The sequence below is a fragment of the Sebastes umbrosus genome, chromosome 2 (assembly GCF_015220745.1).
Source record: "Sebastes umbrosus isolate fSebUmb1 chromosome 2, fSebUmb1.pri, whole genome shotgun sequence".
Lineage (NCBI taxonomy): Eukaryota > Metazoa > Chordata > Actinopteri > Perciformes > Sebastidae > Sebastes > Sebastes umbrosus.
Genome location: NC_051270.1, coordinates 30,249,843 through 30,276,785, shown reverse-complemented (window position 1 = coordinate 30,276,785; position 26,943 = coordinate 30,249,843). Strand labels below are relative to the sequence as shown.

Here is a 26,943-nt window from a genome sequence, read left to right as displayed (position 1 = left end):
GAAGATTGAGGAGAGTGTTATCAATCTTCTCATCCAACTCTCTGCAAGTAAGCAAATAAGTGTATTTTCTTAAATGTCAAACTATTGCTTTAATAGCTGAGAGTTTTTTTAAGCTGACCTTTGCATACAGGCTTTGTACTATTCCAGGTGGGGCCCTTACAGTATAACATTGAGGGCCCATGAAGCCGAAAGCCACTGTTACAGGTGAACACTGCCCAGGAGCTGTCCTCATTCATGCTGCTCGTCCCGTGAATGAGCGGCCCCGGATCGGAGCAGCCGGAGCCTGAAAGAGGGGAGAATATCATGGAAAGTGATTAAAAGGTTGAGTCTGACCACCTTTGTTGTTGTCTCCTCTCAACTCTCTACTGTGCTCTGTAACAGAAGCAAAAAAAAGCTTCAATACTTGAAAACAAAAGTTGATACAAACAAGTTCACATTATCCTCTAAATGCATCTATTAGGTTTGCAGTGTATGCTCATGAATTAAGCTCCTCACCGACACAGACTGGGGTGTCCCGGGACCAGTGTCCAGACACACAGCTGTTGGTTTTGTATCCATGGAGCTTGTAGCTGGGACGACAGCGGAAGATCACCAGCAGTCCTCCGTAACGGAAAAACGTCTGTCCGTTCTCCAGGTGTCTGAAACCGCTGCACCCCTCAGCTCCACGCGCTGTAGGACAGATTCACAGTAAATGTCTGAAAACAACAACACACAAGAATGAAAATCAACTTTAAGGAGTACCTGGAGCGAAGACGCAGAGCAGAGCGACCAGAGCTGCCAGGAGCTCCATCTGAACTCCCAGATGTGATGGGAGGCTGAAGGGAAGTACTTGGAGAGTGAAAGTGGGAGAGAGGTTGAAGACGGAGGGGAGGGAAGATGTAGTCTGGGATTACTATAGGATGGGCAGATGGAAGGAAGGAAAGGAGGAAGGAGGGGTAAGATGGTGCAAAACACTCTGACAGATGGATGAGGAGGTATCAGGGGAGATGCTGGTTTTACCTGCTTTATAGTAATGTAACTTGTTGCTTTAATATATACAGTACTGTACTCTCAGACATGAGCAGTTTGACAAAAAAAGAGGGAAACATCCAAGAACCCTGCCACCAAAACAATCACTTCAAAAATGAATAGTCTCCACAACCCCCCCGTTTGTCTCTCACCCTTCACTTCTGTAGCCTCTTGCAACTAGAGAGTGTGTGTTTAAAGTATGTGTGTGCGTTGTGCTGCACAAGTTGTTCAGTAAAATCTGAACCCATCATTTACTCAGGCTGACAGGATGCCTGGGCCTGTTTTACTGCTCTCACCGTTTGGTAATTATAGTGGGCAGGATGCCAGAGTTAATACGAACACACACACACACACACACACTGAAACACTCCGTCTAAAACATACACGAAATACAGCAATTAGTTTAAAAAAAGCCATTTTATTTATTTTTGGTAAACAGCTGAACACACACTGGCTGAAACTAATATTAGTAGCAGCGTGTTTCTGTTGTCTCTAATGCTGAAACCTTCAGGCATCAATATATGATGTAATACTACAGTATGTGGCCTCACGCTGGTACTCCTGTTGTATATCGGTTATACACTATAATGTTTCTCACAAGTCTGCAACTGCTGTCAGAAGTGACATCTAAATCAAACTGTACCTATTATATGTCGCCTCAGAACCTGCTTCAGACCTTTTCTAGCATCTTTTTTTTACTAGGTCGAAGTTTGTGTGGGTTCTTAGTGACTTTACAGTATCATTGAACCCTAAATTGCTCCGAAAGTCAGGTCCGCACCTTGCACGGTAGCTCGCTGCCATCAGTGTGTGTGTGAGTGTGTGAATGGGTGAATGAGAGGCAAATTGTAAAGCTCTTTGGATATAAGCGCTATATAAATGCAGCCATTTACCATTATCCTTCTAAATGCTGCCAAATTTCACGACAATCCAACCAACGTTTGTCGAGCCATTTCACGCCGAAACGCTCAAAACTGTCAGCCTGCTGGTGGCACTAGATGGCAAGACAGTGAATCACAAAAGTCATTAGGATCCATCACCAGGGAACCACGATTGTCAGTATTAAAACTGATGCCAATCCATCTGGTTGATGTTGAGATATCTCAATGTATTGAAATCTTTGGCCTGCTGGTGGTTCTAGATGAAAAGTCAGTGGATCACCAAAGTCTTAGGTCTTTTATCCTCAGGAGAACATGAATGTCTGTACAAAGTTTCAAGGCAATCTATCAAATATTGGTTGAAATATTTCACTTTGAAACCAAAGCGGTGGATGGAAGCAACCTACAGACTGACAATGCCATCCGTAGATCCACCGCTTCAGTGGCTAAAAACACTTATCGCTGTTACGTTTTAGTGTTCAGAGGGTTATTTTTCCTTCAACAACTTAATACTAAATTATTTCTTCCCTACTTTCCTTGCATACTGCTGATCCTGCAGGACTTCCACGCTGTCATATTCAGATTCTCCCATTCACGAATACTTGTGCTGATCCTTGTTGTCTAGTTTGTGCACCACCCTGAAGGCCTCCAGGAACTCAGTGAAGTCTATACTGCCGTCTTTGTTGAAGTCGATACTTCGGGCCAGATCGTCGATGGCTCTGTCGTCGATGTCGACCCCCAGGTGGGCGCTGAAGAGACGCCAGGTGTGACGAAACTCCTCGATGGAGATCAGGCCTGAACAACACACACACACACACACACACACATATATACTGAACTGAAGACATGAATACATTTTGAAATATCGACACATTGTCTTCAAAGAGATTCAGTATTTTATTACCTGAGTGGTCTTTGTCTATAATGTTGAATATTATCTCAATGTCTGTCCTGTATCTGAACAGAGTTTCAGCCAAGTTTGGAGTCACCTAAAAGGAGAAAAAAAGAGGAAAAGAAAACAGTAGACAACTAAACGACCACTAGCTGTGTTTTAATAGCAGCACTGGTAGAATAAGTAATATAATCCTGATAGTATCAGTACCACTAAGGAAAAACTCTCCTTTACAAGTAAAAGTATCAGCAGTAAAATGTACTCAATTCAAAAGTACACATTATGAAGAATTGACTTCAAGATGTAAGTAGTATCTCATTGATGTAGACAGTCTGGATGTAACTGAGTCTGTAGTTTAAACTATATAAAATAATAATAAAAACAAACAGGAGAGCCGTTGAATGCAGAAAAGTGAGAATGTAATATAGTCGATACAGCGTGTGCATGAATAAAGGCACAAATAACACAAAAACGCTTGGACTCTGGATTGTATTGTGTTTCAAGGTTGGTGCCGTTCCTCGGGCAGAGTAAATTAATTGTCATTAGGTGCATATATTTGTGCACATATTGCACATTAACCTCGCTCTCTTTTCTGCAATCAAATGCCCCCTTCCATTGTTAGTAATGACTGACCTGTTTAGGAAGCCTTTGTTTTTTTGTGTGTTTAAATTACAGCAATTCATCATATTGGTGCTGTCAGGTGAAAAACCTCGAGTGTCCCTTTTTAGAAATATTAATTTTGTATGCATGATTACATACTTCAGAAAATGATCAGCCTCTTTCACTTTCTAAGACTTGAACTTAGATCAAACCAAACAAATGCACATCATGTCATCAATAGAGTTTAAAAGTCCCTGAGAAACTGAAAAACTATCAACAGGCATCAACTAAATGTAGTGAAGTAAAAGGTAAAACCCTTCAACCTGAAAAGTAAATAAGTAAAGATAAAATATTAAACATAAAATGCTAAAGTAAAATACGAGGATAAATAAAAAATAGCCTTTAAGGACAATATTTGAGTAAATGTACTTAGTTGCTCTGATAGGGTTATTCCCTACCTCTCTTACCTGAGGCAGAGGAATCCCTGGCTCCATATCCTCGAAGCAGGACTGATAGTCCACACTGCCATCTGGTGCCAGGCGGGCTAAGTGTGGACGAAGAGTCCTCCAGGGCAGATCCAGTCTCAGCACAGACTCCAACACCTGAGCCCATTCACTGACTGACACATTACCTGAAAAACAGATATGCTTGCATATAACAACTATACATGTAAACCTGGTTTAAACATAAAGCGAGGCAAACGGAGTGAGCAAAGCGCACCGGTGTTATTCTGGTCGTACTGCTGGAGGCCCGACAGCAGCTCAGAGCGATGGGAGAACAGCTTCTCCTTCAGGGCCTTGAGAGCGGAGCCTTCAGCAGCTCGGACTCTGCAGACACACAACCAAGACTGAGCTTTCTTACATAAATGCTCAAATACAAAATTCTTGCAAATGTTTTGACCACTCAGCAGTCCAAAACCCAAATATATTCAATATATAACTAATTAACACATTAAAACAGACACATTCAGAAAATCCTCACATAGGAGAGACAGGACCAGCTGATAAATGACCTAAACTATTAATCAATTGTCAAAATTGTTGGTACTTATTTTTCTTTGAATGAACTAATCCATTAATCCACTAATTGTTGCAGTACTGCTACACCCAGCTGTGGGTAATCTGCCTGGTTTTACATAAACAGAAACACACCGGACGCCTGTTGTACCTCTGTGTCAGGGTGAGTTTGCGTGTTGTGCGGCTGACTTGGTACTGGTAGAAGCGGGGAACCAGTTCTCGGCCCACTTTGATGTAGGCACCGCGGTTGCTTCCCTCCTCGTAATAGTTTGACGCTGAGAAAATGGTGATCACCTGTAGAACAAACACATTTATTTCTCCAAACTCAGACATTTTTGTACAATCTGAATTCATTTATTGCTACCTGTCCACCGTGACAGAGCTCATATCCCTCCTGTTTGCACTCATGGGATCTGATGAGTAGCTGGAGTCCGTGCTGGAGCAGAAGTCTCTGGGTGACGTCAGGGCCGAAGTAGCAGCCTCCTCCTCTGAATGTGTTGGGACTGCAGCCCTCTTGGGGTTTAGGGTCACTCCACAATATGTCCACTATCTGCAGCAGAGAGGAAAGCAGATTAAAGTGCTGAATGAGACACACAGAATACACTGAGTCCACTCCTCTGACCTGTTTCCATTCCCGATCATGTTGTGGAGGTGAAGGAGGGGGGACAGAGGACAGAGAGTCCAGGAAAGGCACTTGGAGGCCGTTGATAGTGTAAGGCATGTTGGGAAAAGACGGGCACGGACGAGGCGATAGGCACGATGGAGTTCGAGGAGAGCAGAGTGAAGAGGAGGACGAGGACGATGATGAGGAGGAGGAAGAAGTGGAGACGGCGCTGTCTTGACGGCATTGCCTCTTTCTACAGAAAAAAAGGAGAGAAAAGAGTCACTTTAAACAAGAAGTTTAATTGTAGACTTTAAAAAACATCTGTGGGCTGCTGTAAGACCTCTGGTTGGGGGTTCTTTGGTTCTTGCTGTGGCTGCGACTGCTGCCGGGACGAGAGCTGGCGGTAGATCTCATTCTTTTCATCTGTCTGCAGGACTGACCGATGTCCAGCTGCTCCAAACTACGTCTGGGAAACCTCAGGGCAGATTTCACCTGGACGAGCAGCGATGGGAAGACAGAAATAAAGGGAGGACATAGGTATTTGTTTTCTAAATTGAAGTTCAAACTGACGCATGTCCAGTGTCTGAGGATAAGTGGGTAACGTACAGCATGTTGTTCGGATTGTAAAGCCCATTGAGGCAAAAAAACTGACTTGACTTAAAGGGACAGGGTGTAGGGTTTTGCGGCATCTAGTGGTGTGGTTGCAGATTGCAACCAACTGAGTACCCCTCCGCTCACTCCTCCCTTTCAAGACTTCGGTAACGTGAGCCGCCAAGTGCAAACCTCTGCTCGCCTCGCTCAGAGGCCATCCTTACCATAATAACACTACTTTAGTAGAAACGGAAGTGAGACGGCGGCTGGCGGTACCACGGTTTTGTACTCTGCGGCTCACGTTACTGTAGTTTCACAAGCATGTCGGAGAACTACGGTGGCCTTCAGGTAATGTAAAAACGTGAAAGGCTCTCTCTAGAGCCAGAGTTTGGTTTGTCCGTTCTGGGCTACTGTAGAAACATGGTGGACTCCGTGAAGAGGACCCACTCCCTATGTAGATATGAAGGGCTCATTCTAAGCTAAAGAAAACACAACGATTCTTAGTTTCAGGTGATTATACACTAACATAGTTATGAATAATTTATTCCATTTCTGCTAATAGATCTCCCGAAATGTTACACACTGGCCCTTTAACAAGTTTATACATACCCTTAGTTAGTACAGAACTAATTCTTAGCAAGTACCTTAATAGGAAGGTAAAAATCCAACATAACATTACACAAATTATTGTACATTTTGTTGCACGCATGTCATCCTCTACTTCGTAAGTAATTTGCTCATTTGCCAGAATTACTTTTAATAACTTTATGAGAACACATGCATTCAATTATAATCCATTGAGTCTGCTGTTCCATGAAATCCAGGATTATTTTTCATTTGTGTGATTGTGTAATCATTTTCTGTGGGCCAATCATTCAAAAGAATAAAGAAAACCACATAAACAATAAAAAGGTATGTGATGTACAGCACTGAAAGTTGTTTAAAACCACGCAAGTATTTAGCATGGAGCTTGTCTGCTGGATATTTACAAATCCTCCTGTTAGCTGACATGTTAGATGTGTGGTGGCTGTGAATTTGTCAATGTTTTTAGAAATGTTTTTCTGACCTCTAGTGCCCAACATTGATTTTTGCAGTTAAGAGAGTACAGATGGAGGATGAAGGTTGGCTGCTTGTTTCCACTGACCCTGTGCCTCTCTATGGAGCTGAGGAAGTCCAGGTCGGTCTGGTCTGATATCCCTCCGTGAACGATCAGGATCTTTCCGTCAATCACCGTCGCCACGGGCAGAAGGCTGAAAACGTCCTGAAACAGCTGAAGGATCTCACGGCCGTGAGTCTGCACACAGTCAGATAGATTATTAAACCACACAGCTCACATGTTACAACCTTCAGAACATGCAACTGAGTTCTGTACATAATAAAAGCAGAATAATGACATGTGTCTGGACTTTACTGTACCTTGTACTTCTGCATGACTTCTTTTGTGAACCCATATCTGGAACATCAATGTAAAAAACATCACACTGAGATATTGTTAATCTCATGTTTGTGGTAAACCTAGATGGATAAATGTTTTCATCTTCCTACCAACCTGAGGTTCATTATGTGGTCTTCATGGTTCCCTCGGTTCAGGTGCATGTAGTCGGGGTAAAGCAGCATGTAGGCGAACAGGAGGATAACCACTTCCACTGACTTTTTCCCACGGTCCACAAAGTCTCCGTTGAACACGTATGGCGTCTCCGCAGAGGGAAGGCCATTCTGAACAGCAACGTGCCGTAAAATCAGAAAACTTAAAATCAGATCTTAGAGAAATCAGATCTTAGAGCTATGTTTGATGTGGCTTCAACTGTCATTCACATTTGCTTGTTTAAAGGGACTGTTTGTAACTTTCAGAAATGCATTTTGTGTTAAATGTTAACAGCGACACCTGTGGCCGTTAAGTCAATGAAAGTCAGCATCGGGCTCACGCTTGCTCGCTCTAAATAGACATGAATGAGCATCGCTCAAAACAGTGAGGCGACACACGTCAGCTAAAACCACAATATCACTCTATATTTCACCTGCTTGGCAGTAATGTTAGCTGACCAGACGAAGGTCTCTCCATGAATCACTGCTGATCCTAGTTATCGTCTCCGACCGCAGCCGGAGGGAACAGGGGAGACACCGGCTCCCGGTTGGAGACGATAACGTTTCTCGCTGCGGAGCCCCGTCACTTCACAAGACACGGGAAACACGCATCCATGTGAGGTGGAGCGAGCTGAGTGAGAACGAGCGCGTTGCGTGAGTGAAGGCAAGCAGGCAGAGGAGCGGTCTGAACAGCGTAGCCACACGCGAGCGCGCATATGCGAGCGCGCATGGGAAACCGACCCGGTAGATTTACACGTGTAAAAAGTTACAAACAGTCCCTTTAAATAATTTGTGTATTTATATAAAATCAGATGTATCTGCATAAAACAAGATTTCCCTGTAAAATACGTAGTGAATGATTCTAAAAAAAATTGTTGTATAGTAAAAAAGAAATAGCTTTACCTTATAAAATATGAGAAGTAAGTCATCAAGACGCCCGTGCAGATCACCTGTACCAAGAAGGAAAATCACAGCAATGCTGAGATTGGAATCTTATTTCTGTCTTAACTGATCCCTGACATACAGAGGATGTCTAAAATATTCCTCAATGATATGAAAACACCTCAACCACTAAACGGTGTGTGTTTTCTGTTTTTAGTCACAAGTATTCTTGAGTTTAATGAGATGCAACTCTGCCGGAGGAGGCAGCCGTGGAAGAGGAGTCAAGTGCCTGATCAGTGTGCAAATAAACAAGACCTCTATTCTTGGAACGCTGCCATTAAGATAGAGTCAGCTGTATTTAAAACACATTTACAGACATCAGCGATCATTTAACCGGCAAGCAGGTTATTCATGTATTCAGCAGCCCACTGTATGGTGCGAAGTAGCAGGTGAACAGGCAGCGACAACACACAAGCAAAGCAATGAGACGGTGTACTTAAATAGAGCTGCAACGATTATTCGATTAGTTGTCAACTATTTAATTAATCGCCAACTATTTTGATAATTGATTAATCGGTTTAACAAATTTTTTAAAGAAAAAAAAAGAGTATGGATTCTCTGATTCCAGCTTCTTAAATGTGAATATTTTCTGGTTTCTTTACTCCTCTATGACAGTATACTGAATATCTTTGAGTTGTGGACAAAACAAGACATTTGAGGATGTCATCTTGAGCTCTGGGAAACACTGATCGACATTTCTCACCATTTTCTATCATTTTATAGACCAAACAACTAATGGATTAATTGAGACAATAATCAACAGATTAATCAATGATGAAAATAATTGTTAGTTGCAGCCCTATACTTAAATATGACAAACAATTTTGAATCTTGAATTAACAAGAAACTGAGGTCATGGTCACCCACCACATATAGTGATCTCATTGGTGTAGGATGTCGACAAGTGGCTGATGTTGGGCATCTGTTTGAGGAGCTTCTTGGTCTTGTACAGCAGCTGCAGAACATATCTGGCATGTAGAGTCTGATTGGAAAAGAAAAGAGATAAGTCCCTAAAATCTAAACCAAGACAATCAAAAGCAAGAGAGAGAAAGATCCATATTACTGTACCTGCTGCTCTTTGAATGCACCGAGGAGAGCATTGGTATCAGAGACGGAGAGAGGAAACGAGAGTCTGGGTCCGGCGTACGACTCTGGAACGGGGATCAAGTTGTAGCAGGTCTCTTTGTCTAACCAGGGGTCCACCACCGGGTCCAACAGCTGGGAGATCAAGTCTGGAGGACACAGTGGAAGACAAGAAGTGAGCATACTGAGCTCATTCTTAGTGATGTCTTTTGACTGAAAGGAAAGCTAGAGGTCCACCAAAGTACAATGTGAGAATGATGTACAGCAAACTTTCTGAGGATAACTGCAGAAAATGCTAAATACTAAAAGTAATTTTTTTTTTTTTTCTAGATTTGTTGGGTGTCCTTTTATCCTTTTTTAAAATTATTTTCTTTCCTTCCTGTCTACCTTGGTTATACAGTATGTCACGATGGTGGCTCACATCTTGAAAAATAAAAAACCCCCACTAAAAGTAGGCAATATCAATAAAATCTTCTACTAAGTAGAAATCTTCTTTTGGGGGGAAAAAATGACAGTTTTACCCACTGATGTAGTCTACAGATTATCCAGATTTTAATTTGTAGTTCCCTGTAATACACAGCTTGACACAACAGCACATCCAGCTCTGTGTGACCTCCCTGTTGTATTAAAAGACCACTCCAGTATGTTAATGAAAACCTCTAATTTATGCAAACAAACAAGGCCTGAACATTCATCTACCTCCAGGCCTATTTCTCTTTTGTAAGTCTTTTGTCTATTTCCCCCTCAGTGTCTATTAAATGTCCTCTATTCTGTCACAAACACACAAACACAGATGCTGTGTATAGTCAACACAGACAACAACAGTCTGGCCTCTTTGCATCACTCATGTTGACTCAATGTAAAAAACCCACGTGGCGGACGTACTACAGATGTTTGGCAATAAGGGCTGACCTGAGGATTAGCTTGTCAATGGAGCATTATGTTTTTTAGCTGGATGAGAGGGTCAATACATACTTCATCCACAGCTGTGTCAGCGCAACACACCAACACACTGGCCTCCACATCCACAGTAGTTGCTAAGCAACAGGGTAAATGCAATGAATGTTCTAATGTAGACCAAAATACAGCGGCGTAACGGGTGTTAATTTGATGGAAGTAAAAAAATACATAACCTTCCTGTGTTACAACACCTATATATATATATAACTATAACTATAACTTATAAACTAATACTGTATTATTAAAATGTCATGCCTCACTATTTGTATTTACCTGCAAAAAATAGCTGCAAACATCATTCGGTTTCACATACAAGTACATAGTACACCAGATACATGAATAAAAGGAAAAATGACTGAAAATAACCTCAGACATTGAACTGTCAGTAAGTCTGAGACCTGGAGGTGCTATTAGGAGTGAATGCTTTACATGCACAGTGCAAACATAATAAAGTAGAGTACATTAGTCCTGCATTCATATCCATATGAGCACTGTTTGAAAATGTTGTTTTACTCCAAAATAAAACCTCCATCATTATCTCCAACATTTCCAAATAACATGGGTGAAGTCAGAGTTTTCAATACACATAATAGTATCTAATCTTAATATTCTGTAGTGTTTTGGTTTCTAACCTGGTCCATTTCCATTCAGCTGAGTGAAGTTGTCGAGCATGAAACTGAAGAAACTGGAGAGCTGAAGAAAGAAAAAACAAAACATGTTTAAGCTTTCTGATGCTTCTGTAAAAATGTGTACATGTATCCTGAGCTGAGAGTCACCTGTAGCTGGTCCTGTTCCCCAGCATACTCAATGGACTGAAAGATGTTCCAGGTGTACCTGCGCCTCATCTCCAGACGGGCCATGTAGCGCCGGTACCACCGCTGGATCAAAACTGCTGCCTTCATAGCTACGACACAAACACCAGCTGTTACGTTTCATTTAGACATGTTTAAATATCTGGAGTCACATACAGTACATACAGTACATACAGTACATACAGTACATGAATATGACATGTGAGGTTCCTCAGGTCTTATTTTGTATTCTAGCACAGCATTTTGAATTCTACTGCATCTTTTGTAAATTAGCACTCTGAAAAGCCCACATGGATGCATGCACACGTCACGTATATGTCACAGACTGATCGTGCAGGGTCTTACTCAGAGCTGGGCTGGGAGTCTTAACTGTGTCATCTGTGAGAAGAAAAAAAGTTAAATTCAGCATAAGAAACTGGTAATTGAATAAAATCATGTGCAAGACAACACACACACACACACACACACACACACGCAGTGAGAGAGATAACAAGACACAGGGGAGGTGATGAGCAACAGTGGGACTGGAAAAACTGAGAAAATTAAAAGAGCTTTCAGGGGAAACAGCACTCATTAAAGAGAGAAGACAGACTGTGAAGAAAGAAAAGCACCATCTGTCAAACATCTGGTGTGTGTGTGCAACAAGTCGTAGGAAAATTTACTACAGCAAAAATTAATTATCTTCAGATTCATACTACAAAGCGTGACTTTGAGAGGCGTAAAATACTAAAAATACTACTGCCATAACTACTGCTAATAACACACAATTTAAAAGAGCACAAATAATGTTACATAATGCTTCACAGAGATCAACAAGAAAAGTACCACAACTGATGATTATTTTCATCATCGATTAGTCGGCCAGTTACTTTGTTAATTAATCAAATAAATGTTTGGACGGCGCATGTACCGATCATGTTTTGTTTTCTTTGATGCTTTTTTTTTATTCTTCTCTCCCTCTTCTCTCCTATTCGGCCCGTGAGGAAGTTTGATTTTATTATTAAGCAGAATATGAGGAACTATTATGATGACACACATTATAGCCCCTACTTCATACTGTCTCGCAATCAGCCTTCATCTACCTATTAATTTATTATACATTTTATTATAATACAATGCATTTCCTTTTTTATGATCATGATTATTATTATTTTTAACAAACTTCAATTTATTTTCCACTCACTTCCTTACTTACCACCATTATAATTATTATTATTAATATTATTTGTCTGTTTGTTTGGCTGTTTCTCCTTGTTTTTATTTTATTTTATGTATATATTTTTTTCCTCCATTAATTAATTAATCCATTCATTATTTTTCTCTTTCTTTACCCTCACATACAAGTATTGCCTTTGGATTTATGATTATGTTATGGCATGTTCTCTGGCTTATTCATTGATACTGTATGATGAAACGATTGTGTATCTTGGAGAACAGAGTACATTTTTGGTCTAAGTGAGTCAATAAATAAAAAGTTTAAAAAAAGTTTCATTAGTTTATGAAATGTAAAAAGAACTGTGACAAAGTGCCCATCACAGAGTCCAATATGACATATTCAAATGTGTTATTTTGTCCAAAACCCAAGAAAAGAAATAAAATAGAGAAAGGTAGATGTTTTTTTACATTTGAGAAGCTGCAAACAGAGAATTTTTGGCATTAATGTTTTTAGAAAACGACTAAAATGATTAATCGATTATCAAAAGAGTTGTGGATTAATTGTATCGATACATTAATTGACTATTTGTTTCAGCTCTAGTTTTTAATCTGGACGGAAGAGAGGACAATAGATATTTGATGATCTATACTGGGATTTTTTTACATGTGAAATCTTAAAATAAAAGCAATTGAAAGTCTGTGTAAGGACATAGAAACATGAGTTACTATGTTCTTTCATCAAAGATGTCTGAGCCTGTATAGTATCCAACACTTATGGAATATTTGTGCTCACATGGTCTGTTCACAGCTGTCGGCTCTAATTTAACTCCAATTATATACCAATTCATTAGAGGCAACACGTCCAAATGTCAAAATTTTCCAGCTGACAGGAAGGAAAACGTGAGTAAGTCCTGCACCATAATAGCATCTACCTGCTACTCATCTTTACCTGTCTCCACTCTTTTCCCTTGTGTCTCCGTAGCAACGGAGGTGCCACATCCCATGATGATGAGCAAAGAGGAGGTCCCGGGGGTCACATCAGTCAGTTTTTCCAAAGCTGGGACACATCTGAAAGGTGGCATGTAACTGCTGCCATGAGACCTGGAAAGAGAGAGAACATTCCTGTTGTCACGCTGCATCAGTCAGTGGTTGTTTTCACTCTTTGTTTAGCTCATCAGATGTCAGAGTTTTCTAAGAAGACTTCATCTAGTCTCACATCTCAGCGGCAGGGTTCATGTCAGTGAGGATTTCTCCAGTAAGTCAGAGCACTCATGGAAAATAGTCTGTTGTGTGTGCAATGTGCTGTGGGGGTCCCAATTGAATCAAATATGAACAAACATCTGTATTACAGATGTCATCCATGATTACACATGTCATCCAGGATGGAGAATGACTCCCACCCCATGCAGGACACCATCTCAGCACTGGAGAGCTCCTTCAGCGACAGACTGCTCCACCCAAAGTGTGTGAAGGAGCAGCTTCCTGCAGCTGTCAGACTCCACAACCAGCACTGCTCCCAGTAGACCACTTACACACCAAAAAACTGACAAGAACTGCACTTTACTGTACAACAACTGTCTATCAGTACTACTCAGGTGTAATTCTCACTGTGCAATATCATTTTCCACTTGTGCAATTTTGTTAATAGTCTGTTTATTGTCAGTACTGTATTTACTGCTCCTATTTCTATACTTCCTTCTATTTAAATGGTTCATATTTTGTTACACTTTGTTTAGCTCTTTTATTTTTACTGTGTTAGCTGATGCATCTTGTTTTTTGCACTATCCCCTTTGCTGCTGTACACTGCAAATGTCCCCACTGCGGGACTAATAAAGGAATATCTTATCTTATCTTATCTTAAAGTCTAAATGTATCTAATTAGTGAAAGGGGTTAAGGCTCAATGGTTTTCCTTCCATCTTATTCCAAAAGATGATCTGCAAATATGCATGAAAATTAGGCTTCAATATAAAAACACAAAACCTATGCCACAATAACAATAAGCCTTGGTAATAAAATGAAGCTTGCCCAATGGCTGCTAATCACTCAGAACAGAAAATGTTGCATCACTTTCCTACATCTTCACACAGCATCATATTCCATCGACGTGCTTCTTTTACGCATCAGTGTTTGTTGTTGTTCCTCTCAGTGTGTATGGTTCCTACCTGCAGCTGGTATCCCTGCGATCCGGAAATCATCAATGGGACACACAATCCATGTGATGCAAAAAAAAAAAAACTTGTATTGAAACTGCAGACACAATGTTGTCCTCTAAATGACGTTTAAGAGAAGGTTTGTGTTTAAAAAGGTACGCTTAGTTTGCAGAGAGGCGGTGGAGGCTGCTGGAGCTGCTGCTGCTGCTGGAGGAGGAGACGAGAGCACAGAGGAGGAGGATTTAAAGGTGGATTTAAAGCACAAGAGAGGACCAGCTGTTCCACCTTCTCCACTGTTCATCCTTAAAATAGCCTGAAATATCCCCCAGGTAATTTACACCGTGACTCATTTCACTCCTGCAAATCACTCCTGTGCCCCATGAAGTTATAGTGGCATTGTGATTATTATTTAAAGGTTATTCGGTCTTCAGAGCAGCAAACAACTATTGTCTATGTTCAGATAAAGAGGAGTAATGTCTACCTGAGCAGAGAGAGAAGTTGCTCTCCCTCTGTGTGTGTGTTGTACTCTCCTGTTTCTGCCGTCACCATGTTGAGAGCTGTGTGGAAGCAATATAATAGCACACACCCAAATCTGATTTTTAAAGTCAAACATCCACCCATGTGTGGAAAAACATATTAAAGTAGATATGGCTATATACATTTATAACACTATTGGAAAACAAATCAAATGAGAAGTTTAGATTTGAGAGTTACAGATTGGTTAACAGTACTACTTGGCAGCAAGCAAGGATATGAGTAACTGACATTTTGAATCTAAATTTAAAGCAAGCAGTAGTTTCATCTTTGCTCATATTAAAATGTGGTCTATCCGATTTTTTTTTTATTGCAGTTGTACGTTTTGAATGGAGCATACATTAGGGCTACGTTCCAAATCACATACTTTTATTTTAGCACATACTGCAGCTGCCCTTACAAAGTATGTACTGTTGCATGCAATATGCACACAATTAGGACATACTTCATAATATTGTGCCTAATATTGTGCCTTGACCTTTTGACACTTAGACAGGATTGTGGGTCAGAATAGCCAGAAAATCATATTGGTTTACATACTGCAAAATGCATACTATGTTTTTGGACATAGCCTACAAAATCTTTTTTTCTTGCATACTAAATTGTGTGGTAGTACGGGTTGTTTGAACGCACGGTACTGGATCTGACCTGCAGTGAGAGCTCACTCTCTACTTCAATTTTTGATTTGTCTAAAAGACTTAAAATAGCCAGATTTGGTGTGTCCCACTGAAGCATGTTAACCAAAAAAAAAAAAAAATGTATCCAGAGAAATTATTCCAGATTGTCCCTACACCCTGTTAAAATCATGACATCTCAATTGTACAACTTTAATTGTTGAACATAAATAATCAACTGTAACTTACTGCTATATGGGGTGAGTACTTAATGCTATTTTACTTACTAACTTGGCATCAGCCTTCAAAACCTGCATCTTGCATAAAGGCAACAGATTCATGATTAAAAATGTAAAACTCTTTAATGATAAAGTTAATAAAACAATGACATTTTCCAACTCTTCATGCAGCAGCTCTCGTACGAATCCTCTGTTGAACCAGTGTGGCAGCAGCACTGATCTCCTGCAGAGTGATCACTTTTAGTCTGTTGGTTCTCGACAGCCGGGCAGCCTCAGAGCTCACCAGTCTGAGCAGGACTGGTTTGGGAAGACTGAGCCGACCGGCCAGGAAGTCTGGTCTCATCCCAGCTGGACTGACCTGAAGAGATGAAAAGTCACAGGTGAGTTACACTTAAAGCCTTGTTTCATGTCTCAATCCAAAGCACTGTAACTAAAACTTTCAAACACCACATGTCTGTGTAAGTTACTACTTTTGCTGTAGTTCTAACCTCTTTATGAGCTCTGTAGATGAGAGTGGAGTGAGCTTGACTCCTCTTCTTTGTCTGAGGAGGAATCCTGCGCGTTGTTCGAACAGGAGCCTTCATTTTGCCTCTTCAGTTTTGTCAAAAACACACTCGCAAAAAGAAAATCAACTGATGAGATTTAACAGCAGCTTTTTCAAAAGGCCGTCAGGAATCAGAGCAGGACAGGAAAGAGTGAGTGAGGAATGAAAAGGAGGTTTTAATGAACGCAAATTGAAGACAGCTTTGGTTAATTAGGCTTAATTACTTTCAGCCAGCAGGCCTTGAAACCCTCAGTGTGAGTTCACACATCTTTGGCCTGAGTTTCTACTGTAGACACAAAAGTCATCATCATTTATAACCTTTTAAACCTAAAACAGTTTTGCCTACTATCACGATTCTTATCACCAGAGAAATAGATTCCATAATTATACAGCTGCATGTATTTGTTTTCTCTCTAGCAGTGAATGCTGAGATTGCCAAAAACTGTATTTGTTTAAGTTTTAACTCGCAACATGTTTTTACTAGAGATGGTGGACTGTTCTAACCCTAATAAACAAATGTCTGGGCGCTTGCCATCTGTGAGGAACAGCATTAGGAAAAATGCAGTCAAAGAGAGAGATGCATTTCTCATTATGTAAGATGTTGACATGCCAATATGCTCCTGCTCAAAAACATTGAGATATAAATATGACAGGCAATGCAAGAATAGATACGTTAAATGAAACTGCTGACTCTGAGGAGCTGTTCTGCTCATTATCACAGTTCTTATTACTAGAGAAATAAACTCATAGAGAAGCAAATTTGTGGATATGTTTTTGAAGATTTTGGGGCTTTTCTCCCATTTCACAGTATATTTAGAAACTTTCAGCTCTGATAACTTGTAACTCGAGTTAAGATGGGATGTTGAAATGTAAGTAGATTTTATTCCAGGGTACATGTTTTATTTGATTTAATGGTGTTTAATTTTCATGTGACGATCTAATAATTCAGTTCTTTCTTTCAACAAAACTGAATTACTAAACACCATGATAAAAACGGCTTCATATGAATCTATGCTTTAATAGGATGAATAACAGAAACAAGAGTTAGTCACCAGTTTGGCATCATTTTTGGACTTGTATCACACTGATTTATAAGCCTACATAATATGTTGTTTCCTGATAGTATTCAATATTATCACATATTTTTCCTAGTCATGTTGTTATCAATATGACCCTTATAATTTTTGTTTGTATTATTTTTATTTTTATAAATCCTTTTTTATTTGTACTTTTCATTGTGGCTTCTGATATCACTGATATTACAGGTATTGTAAGCAATAAGAAATGTCTCACAATATGATACACTGTGCTGTAATATACCAAAGATAAAAGACATAGAAATTTGAATTACAAAAAAATAAAAAAAAATACTGGATTACTGAGCCTGATACTGATATTGATATTTAAGAGTTAAAAAAAAATCTGTTAACAATGTATCATCATTTTTTTTTTTACTTAAACAAATAACACAAACAAGCATTTCGGAATAGTTTAGATTTAAGACGTTTACAGTTTAAAAATAAACTCACCGGTGTTTCTGAATTACCTCAAACATTCTGTATCTTTGGCAGAAATGTCTTGTTACTGTAAATATCGGCCAGCATACACCAATATATTTATGAAAGCTAATATTAGCCGCTTTACCAGTTGGGCTCTACTCTGAACATTTTCTGTCCTTCATTTTATCATTATTTTAAAAATGAATTCAAATGGTATACATTAAATAACATAAATGTAATTATGTTATTTTACCCTCTTGTATTTTCTTTCTTATATATTAAAATTAACATGATAATGCAAATGGCAAATGCAGCAAACATACGAGGAGGAGAGCCAAACATTCACACAAAAGTCGACCTTCTGGTCAATCATATGGATCACAAGGCCCAGCATAAGCCACCGCCACCCTCCAGGACACACACACACACACACACACACACACACACACACACACACACATACATACGCATGCAACCCAAATCTGCCACATATCTGATTCATCACTCTGGTTTTTGTTGTTTTTCTGCAAGATTTTTGACTTGACCTCTGTGTGTGAATGTGGTGGTCGTTGGTGGCGGTGGGTGAACAGCTGTAGGAGGGGCTTTGTCAGATAAAGATGGCATTAGGTGAGGCCATTAGTGTCCTGTGGATTATTGTAATCCAGCCTCTCTATCACTGCTGGCTCGGTTGCTCGGTCTACAGTCGGTGTCCTCTGGTTTGGAGCAGGTTGGAAGATGGCTCTCTACGTGCAGCGTTTCCTGCTGGCCCTGCTTCTTCTTCTGGGAGTTAACGGTACGATTTGACACTTTACTCTCTTTTCACCTGGTGCTGCTGTTGACTTGTGAACCCATAAATAGAAGTGTAACATCAGGAATCTCTGAAGGAGTTAAATCACCTCAAACTGGACAATATGCTGAAGAAAAACCTGGGAACCTCAAAGGACAAACTAATTCCTAACTGAGACTCTTTCACGCAGGTTTTTCTTTGGTGACACTATACTTGATTCTCTGTGTGTGTGTGTTGTGTTTACAGCTTTTCTTATTTAAATTGACAGATTAATGCACAGATTTTGTTTGCTAATGTGGGTGACTAATGTGTCCTAACAGTCTTTTTTCCCTCTTTCTGTCCATCTGCCTGAACAGTGTTCATCAGCATTCACGCTCAAGAGGTACGAAGAAACCTCAGAAAAATGTCAGAGATGATTGAACTCCTAGAGCAATAAAATCAGCAGTGTTTGCATAAAATGCAGCTCAGAGTTTAAAAACAAAACACTTTTAGATCAGCCACACCAGAGACATTTCATCTTGGAGTTTTGCAGTCTCTCTCCAGTTGACATTGGTCAATGTCAAATGATTTTCATTAAAAAAAAAAAAAATGGAAATCTGCTGAGATGAAATATTAGAAGTTTCAGTCTCTTTCTTGCATCATTATTTCAGTCATCCGTGACATTATTCTTTTTTTCATTAAAGTAATGGTATTTATATTTTTGGTATTTCTGATGACACTGCTTTGGATTGCATCTATTAAATGTTGTCTGTGTGTGTTTCTATGAGGTGGGAGTGTCTGAGGCGTGGACCAGCAGGTCTTGCAAATGTGACTGTGAAGGAGGTGAATCCCCGACTGAGTCTTCCTCCATCGTGACCGGCCCGTCCATGGTGCGAGGAGTGGACTGCATGCCAGGTAACATCCATCAAATACGACCTTCTCTCTGAAGAAAAAACACACAGCTTTTGTGCCAGTATGATAAATGTATGGTTTTCATTTAGTGCACTTAAATCTCCACCTTTTGTCCATTCATGATGAATTTCACATCACATGTGCACTTCAGCACACGCTGAGCATGGATTTTCTCATTTCTAATGAGGCAACTCTTTGATCTAATTAAGTGACTTTTGTTGATCAAATTGAATCATTAAACTAATACTACTACTTGTAATGAGGACTTAATTGTGATGGCAGTGTTAGATTCAGATAATGAACACACAAAGCTGTGAGCTGACGGAGAGAGTGGACGAGGATCAGATGCTGTCTGTCCGACTGTTTAACCTGCTTTGAGTCTAGTGTACAATGCAGTAGGTCTGCAACTGATGATGATAAAGAAAAGTAGTCCATTTACTATAATATAAAACAAAGTAAACCTGCAACTATTCATATTTGAGAGGCGGAAAATGTTTCTTGAAAAATGATTTGAACAAATAATTGACTATCAGAACAACAGGTTAAATTTCTGTCTATTGACTAATCGATTAATCGACGAATCATTTAAGCTCTACAATGCAGATGGATTGAGCGTTTTAATGTGTGTGTGGTAGAGACAGAGAGAAGGGGGATCTCTATATGTACGTGTGTACATGCATGAGTGCATTAGGCTCATGATTTGTCGCCACAGGGTAGACATGCTCCACTGGACATCCTCAGAGAAGATAATGCAGATGGAGCCTTGAAAAGAAACAGAAACACCTCCACCGAGGCTGCGCCGTCCTCTAAATTTACGGTTTCAGTAATAAAAAATGTGGCCTGCTGGATCTTAATCTGCATCAAAATACACACAATATTTGGCAAATTATTTTCGATTCACTCTTGAGCTTGGAAACAGCAGATGACAAAATAATCCATTAGTAGCTTTTCGATCATATCACATCATCCATTCTTCAAATGGCCTGGGGTTTAACTTTCCACTAAATCTCTGCGAAATCTGCATAAATTGTTTTGGAGATCTCCTGCAAAGCAACAAAACAAACCAAAAGCACTGATGGCATCCTCACTGGGCCTGAGATATGAATCATGTCAGGCTTGAAGGGAAGAGAAGAGAAAGGCAGAGCTGAAGTACAGTGAAAGGGTTTTCCTCAGTGAATCAGTGTGTCAACTGAGCCACAAATCACATGGCAACGGGTGACGGAGAGGAGAGAGAAGTTCAGCAGATATTCATTATCTCAGAACACGACGCTCAGATTACGGGGCTTGTAATAGACTGTGCCGATCGCACAATCACAGAAACCGGCAATTACCACGACATGGACCTGGTGATGAGAAATGATGAGTGAGACAGACTTTCCTGCACGACCTCAGACTTTATTCCTCAGTTTCCCCTGTTAATTCAGCCATCTGAATAGGTTTTATTCTACTCTTGAAATACATAAGGGAGGACTATAGAGTCATCCGCATTACTGTTATGTAAACACTTATCTCCTGACTCACACAGGCGCTGCTGCTGCTGTATGCATTGTAATACTGGGATTAGACAGGATGTGACCCTGAGCCAGATAGGATTAAGCCAGTAGTAAACAAAAGCACAGCAGGTTTCCACAGCTGATGTTACTTCTGAAACTTTAGGGGGGGAAAAAAATCATCTCTCTCATCTCTCCCATTCATAATGTGTATTTACTAAGTCAACAGAGTACTTGCTCTCGTGTGTTTTTAGTGGAAGTGAGAGGGCAGATTGTCAGATCAAAACATGGGCGCAACACGGAGCTAAAGCTGTGGAGAGTAGAACACGGCCATCTGTCCGCCTGCCGCCCTAATGGACATGACTGATCTCTCACTGTGGAGAATTAAACTGCAGGCTTTTAGGATGAGATATGGGTCACACTGGGTCTGCTAACGGCGAGGGCTTTGGAAGCGTGTGAGGATGGAGAGAGAGGAAAGGATGGAGAGACGGAGAATTAAGGCTTATAGTGATGATCATTTGCTGGTCACATCTCTGTGTTTACTGCTTAGCTGTTACTGTTTGTGTTTTCCTCAGTCTGGGTGGTGACCTTGAAATCTACGTAGCCAGGAGGTCTTTAAAAACGTTATTAACTGAAATAACAAAAGGGATTTGAATTAAGACCTCTGTTTTTATAACGTTGAACATCCTGCAGAGTGTCCGTACCACAAGCCTCTGGGCTTCGAGGCCGGATCGGTGAATCCAGAGCAGATCACCTGCTCCAACGAGGACCAGTACACCGGCTGGTTCTCCTCATGGCTCCCCAGCAAGGCCCGGCTCAACAGCCAGGGTTTCGGGTAGGTACATGCCAACATGTAGACTTTTCTGTCCACAAAACAAAATGAACTATTTCTAGATTCTAAACAAACAAATTGCATAACTATATAGCTGCATGTATTTTTAATGAATGCTGAGATTGCCAGAAAGCTGTATTTGTTTGAGTTTTAACTCACAAAATGTTTTTACCAGAGATGGTTGACTGTTCTCACCCTAATAAACAAATGTTTGGGCGCTTGCCATCTGTGAGGAACAGTAGAAAAAAAATGCAGTCAAAGAGAGAGATGTAACCCATCTCTCATTATGTAAGATGTTTGGTTGACATGCCAATATGCTCCTGCTCAAAAACATTGAGATATAAATAAGATGGGCGATGCAAGAATAGATATGTTAAATGACACTGCCGACTGCCGAGGAGCTGTTGTGCTCAGTGTTGAGAGCTTAGCGTTCTTTCATTGTTTTTTCCCCTTCAATATTAAAGAATATCATAGCAACCCCTGAACACCATGTGTTCGCTGACCACAAGTACTTCAAGACCCCATGACATCACTACTGGGTGTGGTTACAGGTGAAACCTAGCAGACTTCTGGCCACACCCAACCACACCTCTCCAGCCCGCTCTCACACCCAGGGGGTCAAATATTGACGCTTTGTCATTTGTTGCATAAAACCTAAAGTGACGCCAAGGGGCATGACAGAGCGGCAGTATGTGACCAGTTGGGATGAGAACGTGTTGTGTGGTCGGAGGTGAAACAGGCGTGAAACTTTCAACTAGAGAGGGCAGAGAAAACACTGTTTTTTTTAGCCTTATGTTAAGTTACTCTTTAAGGGAAGAAATGCATAAAGATAAACTTAAAGCCTGTATATATTTCTGTCCACAAAGATGGAAAAAAGTGATAATGATGGTAAGAATTAAAGCCTCCGCAGAACATAAATGAAATTAATGGATATACTAAATAAATAAATATGCTCTATAATGTTTAAGTCCAATTTCTTTCAATTTCATTCTTTACGAAATACTTAAACCTTCCGATATCAAGCTTCATGGGGAGAGCTGGGTGAGGAAAACTAAACAAAACAAAAACAACTTTAAGTCTATGTATTTTTAAATTTGTCAATATATACTACAATGTTTTTTGAGTACAGACTTGTCCTCCAGGTGTGCCTGGCTGTCTAAGTTCCAGGACAGCAGTCAGTGGGTGCAGATCGACCTCAGGGAGGTGATGGTGGTGTCTGGGATCCTCACTCAGGGCCGCTGTGACGCTGAGGAGTGGATCACCAAGTACAGCGTTCAGTACCGCATCGACGAAACACTCAACTGGATCTATTACAAAGACCAGACTGGAAACAACAGGGTGAGTTTGACAAAACTTGAAAGGACAATTCTGCCATTTAACTGCCAGTTCACCTTTTAAACCTTTTAAACTTTTACAGGTTATTTATTTTTTGTATCTTTTGTTACAAAAATATGATAAAAATCTGATCTGAAATGTGATGAAGATATGTTATCTTGTTAATGAGGGCTTGAACAGTGAACACATTCATATATTGCTATTATAGTAGATTTTTTAAATTTAGATTTTGAATATCTGTTACTGGACAATGTATTTTATTTTTTATGTTTCACCTACAGTACACTCTTGTACAGATTAATGTGTTCATTGATAATTTAATTTAAATTGAATAATTGTTGAAATAATTTATCAAACAAGAAAGCCAAATATTTGCTGGTTCCAGCTTTTAAAAAGTGAGAATAAACTTTTCTTTTACTTCATATCATCGTAAATCAAATCAATTTTTGGTTTTGGCCTCTTGTTCTCAAAAAACAAACAATTTGAAGATGTTACCTTGACATTGAAATTGTGACTTTTCTTTATTTTCTGATGTGTTATAGATTCAACAACTAATTGATAAATCAATAACGAAAATAATGGTTTGCTGCAGCTCTACATAATAATCATTGTTGATATTATTAGTAGTAACGTAATGTAAAAATCAGTATATTCAGTCAGTATTAATTTTATTTATTGTCCTTAATTTAACCAGGTTAGTCCCATTGAGATCAAAGATCTCTTTTACAAGGGAGACCTGGCCAAGATAGTAGCAAGACAGTTATAGTAAAAGTAACAGACAGCACATAAATTAACAACATTATAAAACTTGCTCATACAAAACACTTGCACACAGACAACCTGGACTGCAGCGATTTCACCAGAGCCTTAAACTCATTCAAGGTAACTAAGTTTTGAAGTTGAAGATCAGATTGTACATTATTCCAAGCAGTGGGTGCCGAAAACCCAAAAGCTTTCTTTCCCAATTCAGTCCGTACTTTGGGAACAACAAATTGCAAAATGTCCATAGAACAAAGATTATGACTTCCAGTTTTTCTTTTTAAAAGAGAAGACAAGTAAGAAGGAACTAAACCAGAATGCTTTTGTAGATAAACACATACCAATGACTGAGGCGACGAGCACATAAGGATGACCAATGTCAGTCTAAATGAATCCATCTTGACCTTTCACCTCTCTCTCTCTCTCTCAGGTGTTTTACGGAAACTCTGACCGCTCCTCGTCGGTGCAGAACCTCCTGCGGCCGCCCATCGTGGCGCGCTACATCCGCATCCTCCCCCTCGGATGGCACACACGCATCGCTCTGCGTCTGGAGCTGCTGCTCTGCATGAACAAATGCATGTGAACCTTTCCTCCCCCGTCGAGACTTTCTCCCAAAACTTCATCTATACCTACATCACCCCGTCGTCAGAGTGTGTGTGGTCTGTTATTATATCCACAGATTTGACCTCCTCTAGAATACATTTATAACATTACAAGTTGAAGACAAAAACATTCTGTTGTTAAAAACACCGTTTTCATTTCATTGAAATGTTTGTTCGACATGCTCGATGAGCTTTCATTCACTCCACTCTTTATCATCTCTGTCTAACCAGTCTCACACTGGGGGCTTTTTAATTTGGTGAGTTCTGTTCCATTTGCAATGAAATTGGCATAAATTCAAAGCAATAATTAGACACAGAAAGGGAGAGGAAGCGTTGCTATGGAGGTCGTATCCAACGGTCTGAGACGAGCTCCTCCAAAAACATTTGTGTCCTCCTGTGAAATTCTGTCTGCTTCTCCTGATATTTAACGGTAAACACAGACCTCTCAGTCCTCCTTATTTTCCTTAAAGGATAAGGCTGGTGATGTTCTACATGTTTCTTACTGTCAACAAATCCCATCAAAAGACCAAAACCAACAATGAATTGATTCTACCAAGTATTGTTTGTGTGACCAAAGCCATATCTATTATTTTTAATATATTTATTTTTTATTATTCCCCAAAACTATTGAAAACACATCAGCCACACTGTTGCATATATGTGACATGCTTATAAAGAACACTGTAGTTTATTTTGAGTCAATAACATACACCGTTCTGCTACAAAAAGAATGAACACATTGTTGAATTTGGTCTTTTAAAGGGATTTGTTGGTAATGCCAGACTATTCTTTAAACATGCCTGTATTTCACTTCCTGTTTTCTTTTTTATTTGCTCTCAATTGTTACCTCAGGAACATTTTTACAGATATCACTCTTCAGTGCTGTATAAAAATTGAAGGATGGAAATTTCACCAATGTTCAGATGTGGTTTTGTATTGTGGTTTACTCCTGATTTTAACATACCAATTCAGTTTCCCATGGTGCTTTGGGAATACACTGCAGAGTTGTATTTACTCTGAAGACGTGTTCTTTATTGTATCTTTTTCCTTGATTAAATCAATACTTGTATCACATCTCGTGTCGCATCCCTCTGTGCTACAAAACAAACATATGAGCCGTTCAAAATTGTACAGTTGGCTTTTATTATGAGACCCTATCATTTTTAAAGTAGAATGGTCAGTATAGATACACTCTATTATTTCTATTTACACCCTGTAAGAAGTGGGAAAAACAGCTTAATGACAAAAAAAAGAACTGATGTTTTAGGAAACACATTCATATTTTGTGAACAAAAAGTCTTCTCATCTCATCTCAAGTTGTCAGTGAATGTGACTTGCTGGGGGTTGAAGCCTCCATCTCCATCTGAAGTGTTGAGTCAGTAAGCTAATATAAGGCTTCGGGTCACTGGCAAGGCAAGCTTAGTCATCACTCTGTCCCGTTAATGATACAGACGAACCCACTTCAGCAGTCATTTACAATCATTAGCAATCAGGACTGTCAATAACACACAACATGGGGCGGTTTTTACCAGCCCTGGGTCATGTTCAAGGACAAATTGGAAATAAAAAAAATGTATTGCAGAGCGATGTCTTGATGTTATATGTGGACACTTCTCCTGCTTTAATCACAGTCTCCTAATGGAAATCCTTCTCTGTGCTATATTTGGCTCCAACTCAACTAGCCATTGATTTGACCAGTATACAATCTGCATCAGTCCGAGTCTCTTTCTGAATGTTATTGCTTTCAATCAGCCGTGTGGTCAAACTGTGTTTTTCTTTTTTTTTGCTTGTGTATTTTCATCCTTTTGACAGATGAGAAATAAAACAGGAATTCTCTCTTTAGTTCACAGATGTCTTGAATTTTGCACAAACGCATCCGTCCTTCTTTCCTTAGTTCCCTCCTTTTGTGATATAAAAGCTTTTCTTCTTCACTTTAAGCTTTAAAACCACAGAGGAAGAGGAAGGAACGAAGGATAAAGGTAAGACTGGAAGGACAACTATGCTGTATTTTTTTTTGCCTAGGCCACTCATAGTGTTTTTTTTTTTTTTATCATCCACAGGTCAGTAGACAACAAGTAAATGCTTTTATGAATTAAGTAAAATCATCCCTGATCATGACTATACATACTAAAATCAAAAGTTGTAATGCGAGTACAGTCGGAAAACCAAATTCAGATCTACAAAAGGCATTTACAAAAACTTTGATAACACAAGCTTTTAAAATGCACACAGAAAAATGTAAACACACATTAAAGGATAAGTCTGGTGTTATTTCATATCTTTCTTATTGTCAACATATCTCATGAGAAAAAACAACCAACAACGTGTCTGCGGGCCCAAAACAGACCTGCGTTAAAACAACATAAGGGGCTGCTGGAGTGTTAGTTTCAGGTACAGTGAGACAAGAAATACGATCCAGGAAGTCCAGTTGGATTAATGTGTTTAAAGGCTTATTAGATGCCAAAACACTAAACAGCTGTTAATACAACTCTGAGATAGGATTTTTACAACACTGGAAAGTTATCACTGCTGTAATTATTTTAT

The 26,943-nt window shown here is 39.7% G+C and overlaps 2 protein-coding genes and 1 long non-coding RNA gene across 6 annotated transcripts; 2 read left to right on the top strand and 1 right to left on the bottom strand.

Moving 5' to 3' along the window:
• Window positions 1–1,406: 1,406 nt before the first annotated feature.
• ppef1 (protein phosphatase, EF-hand calcium binding domain 1) lies at window positions 1,407–14,769 on the bottom strand. 2 transcript variants are annotated; one of them, XM_037753679.1, is made up of 19 exons: window positions 14,286–14,769; window positions 13,072–13,223; window positions 11,313–11,345; window positions 10,932–11,059; window positions 10,788–10,848; window positions 9,181–9,344; window positions 8,980–9,094; window positions 8,074–8,120; window positions 7,136–7,302; window positions 7,003–7,039; window positions 6,731–6,880; window positions 5,336–5,487; window positions 5,014–5,248; window positions 4,756–4,941; window positions 4,543–4,685; window positions 4,096–4,202; window positions 3,834–4,006; window positions 2,788–2,872; window positions 1,407–2,678 (listed from the first exon to the last, which is right to left on the bottom strand). In XM_037753679.1, exons 2-19 carry the CDS (start codon window positions 13,202–13,204, stop codon window positions 2,476–2,478), a joined length of 2,319 nt encoding a protein of 772 aa, XP_037609607.1. In that variant the 5' UTR covers window positions 13,205–13,223; window positions 14,286–14,769; the 3' UTR covers window positions 1,407–2,475. The 2 variants fall into 2 exon arrangements, with proteins under 2 accessions (XP_037609607.1, XP_037609617.1); XM_037753689.1 differs by having other exon boundaries at window positions 3,843–4,006; window positions 14,286–14,766.
• Window positions 4,532–6,817, top strand: LOC119478774. Its single transcript, XR_005204496.1, has 3 exons — window positions 4,532–4,625; window positions 5,429–5,532; window positions 6,681–6,817. It is a non-coding gene; the product is annotated as an uncharacterized LOC119478774 (long non-coding RNA).
• A 1,134-nt stretch (window positions 14,770–15,903) lies between the features above and the next one.
• On the top strand, window positions 15,904–25,473 carry rs1a (retinoschisin 1a). Of its 3 annotated transcripts, none has more exons than XM_037753721.1 (7): window positions 15,904–16,040; window positions 18,431–18,496; window positions 18,847–18,872; window positions 19,258–19,384; window positions 21,565–21,706; window positions 22,846–23,041; window positions 24,228–25,473. In XM_037753721.1, the coding sequence occupies exons 2-7, from the start codon at window positions 18,439–18,441 to the stop codon at window positions 24,378–24,380; spliced, it is 702 nt and encodes a 233-aa protein (XP_037609649.1). In that variant the 5' UTR covers window positions 15,904–16,040; window positions 18,431–18,438; the 3' UTR covers window positions 24,381–25,473. The 3 variants fall into 3 exon arrangements, with proteins under 3 accessions (XP_037609649.1, XP_037609640.1, XP_037609631.1); XM_037753712.1 differs by having other exon boundaries at window positions 15,917–16,040; window positions 18,407–18,496; XM_037753703.1 differs by lacking the exon at window positions 15,904–16,040 and adding an exon at window positions 18,255–18,330.
• Window positions 25,474–26,943: the final 1,470 nt, after the last annotated feature.

What these genes read in the sequence shown, in the direction of transcription:
- ppef1 (XM_037753679.1), bottom strand. Translation starts at nt 13,204, where the DNA reads ATGCCACCTTTCAGATGTGTCCCAGCTTTGGAAAAACTGACTGATGTG. An exon ending in GGGAACAGGACCAGCTACAG is followed by an intron (nt 10,849 to 10,931) that starts GTGACTCTCAGC and finishes TTCTTTCTTCAG; the next exon opens with CTCTCCAGTTTCTTCAGTTT. An exon ending in CTCTGCCTCAGGTAAGAGAG is followed by an intron (nt 2,873 to 3,833) that starts GTAGGGAATAAC and finishes TTCTCCTTTTAG; the next exon opens with GTGACTCCAAACTTGGCTGA.
- rs1a (XM_037753703.1), top strand. An exon ending in TCTTCTTCTGGGAGTTAACG is followed by an intron (nt 18,497 to 18,846) that starts GTACGATTTGAC and finishes CTGCCTGAACAG; the next exon opens with TGTTCATCAGCATTCACGCT. An exon ending in TCAGCATTCACGCTCAAGAG is followed by an intron (nt 18,873 to 19,257) that starts GTACGAAGAAAC and finishes TGTTTCTATGAG; the next exon opens with GTGGGAGTGTCTGAGGCGTG.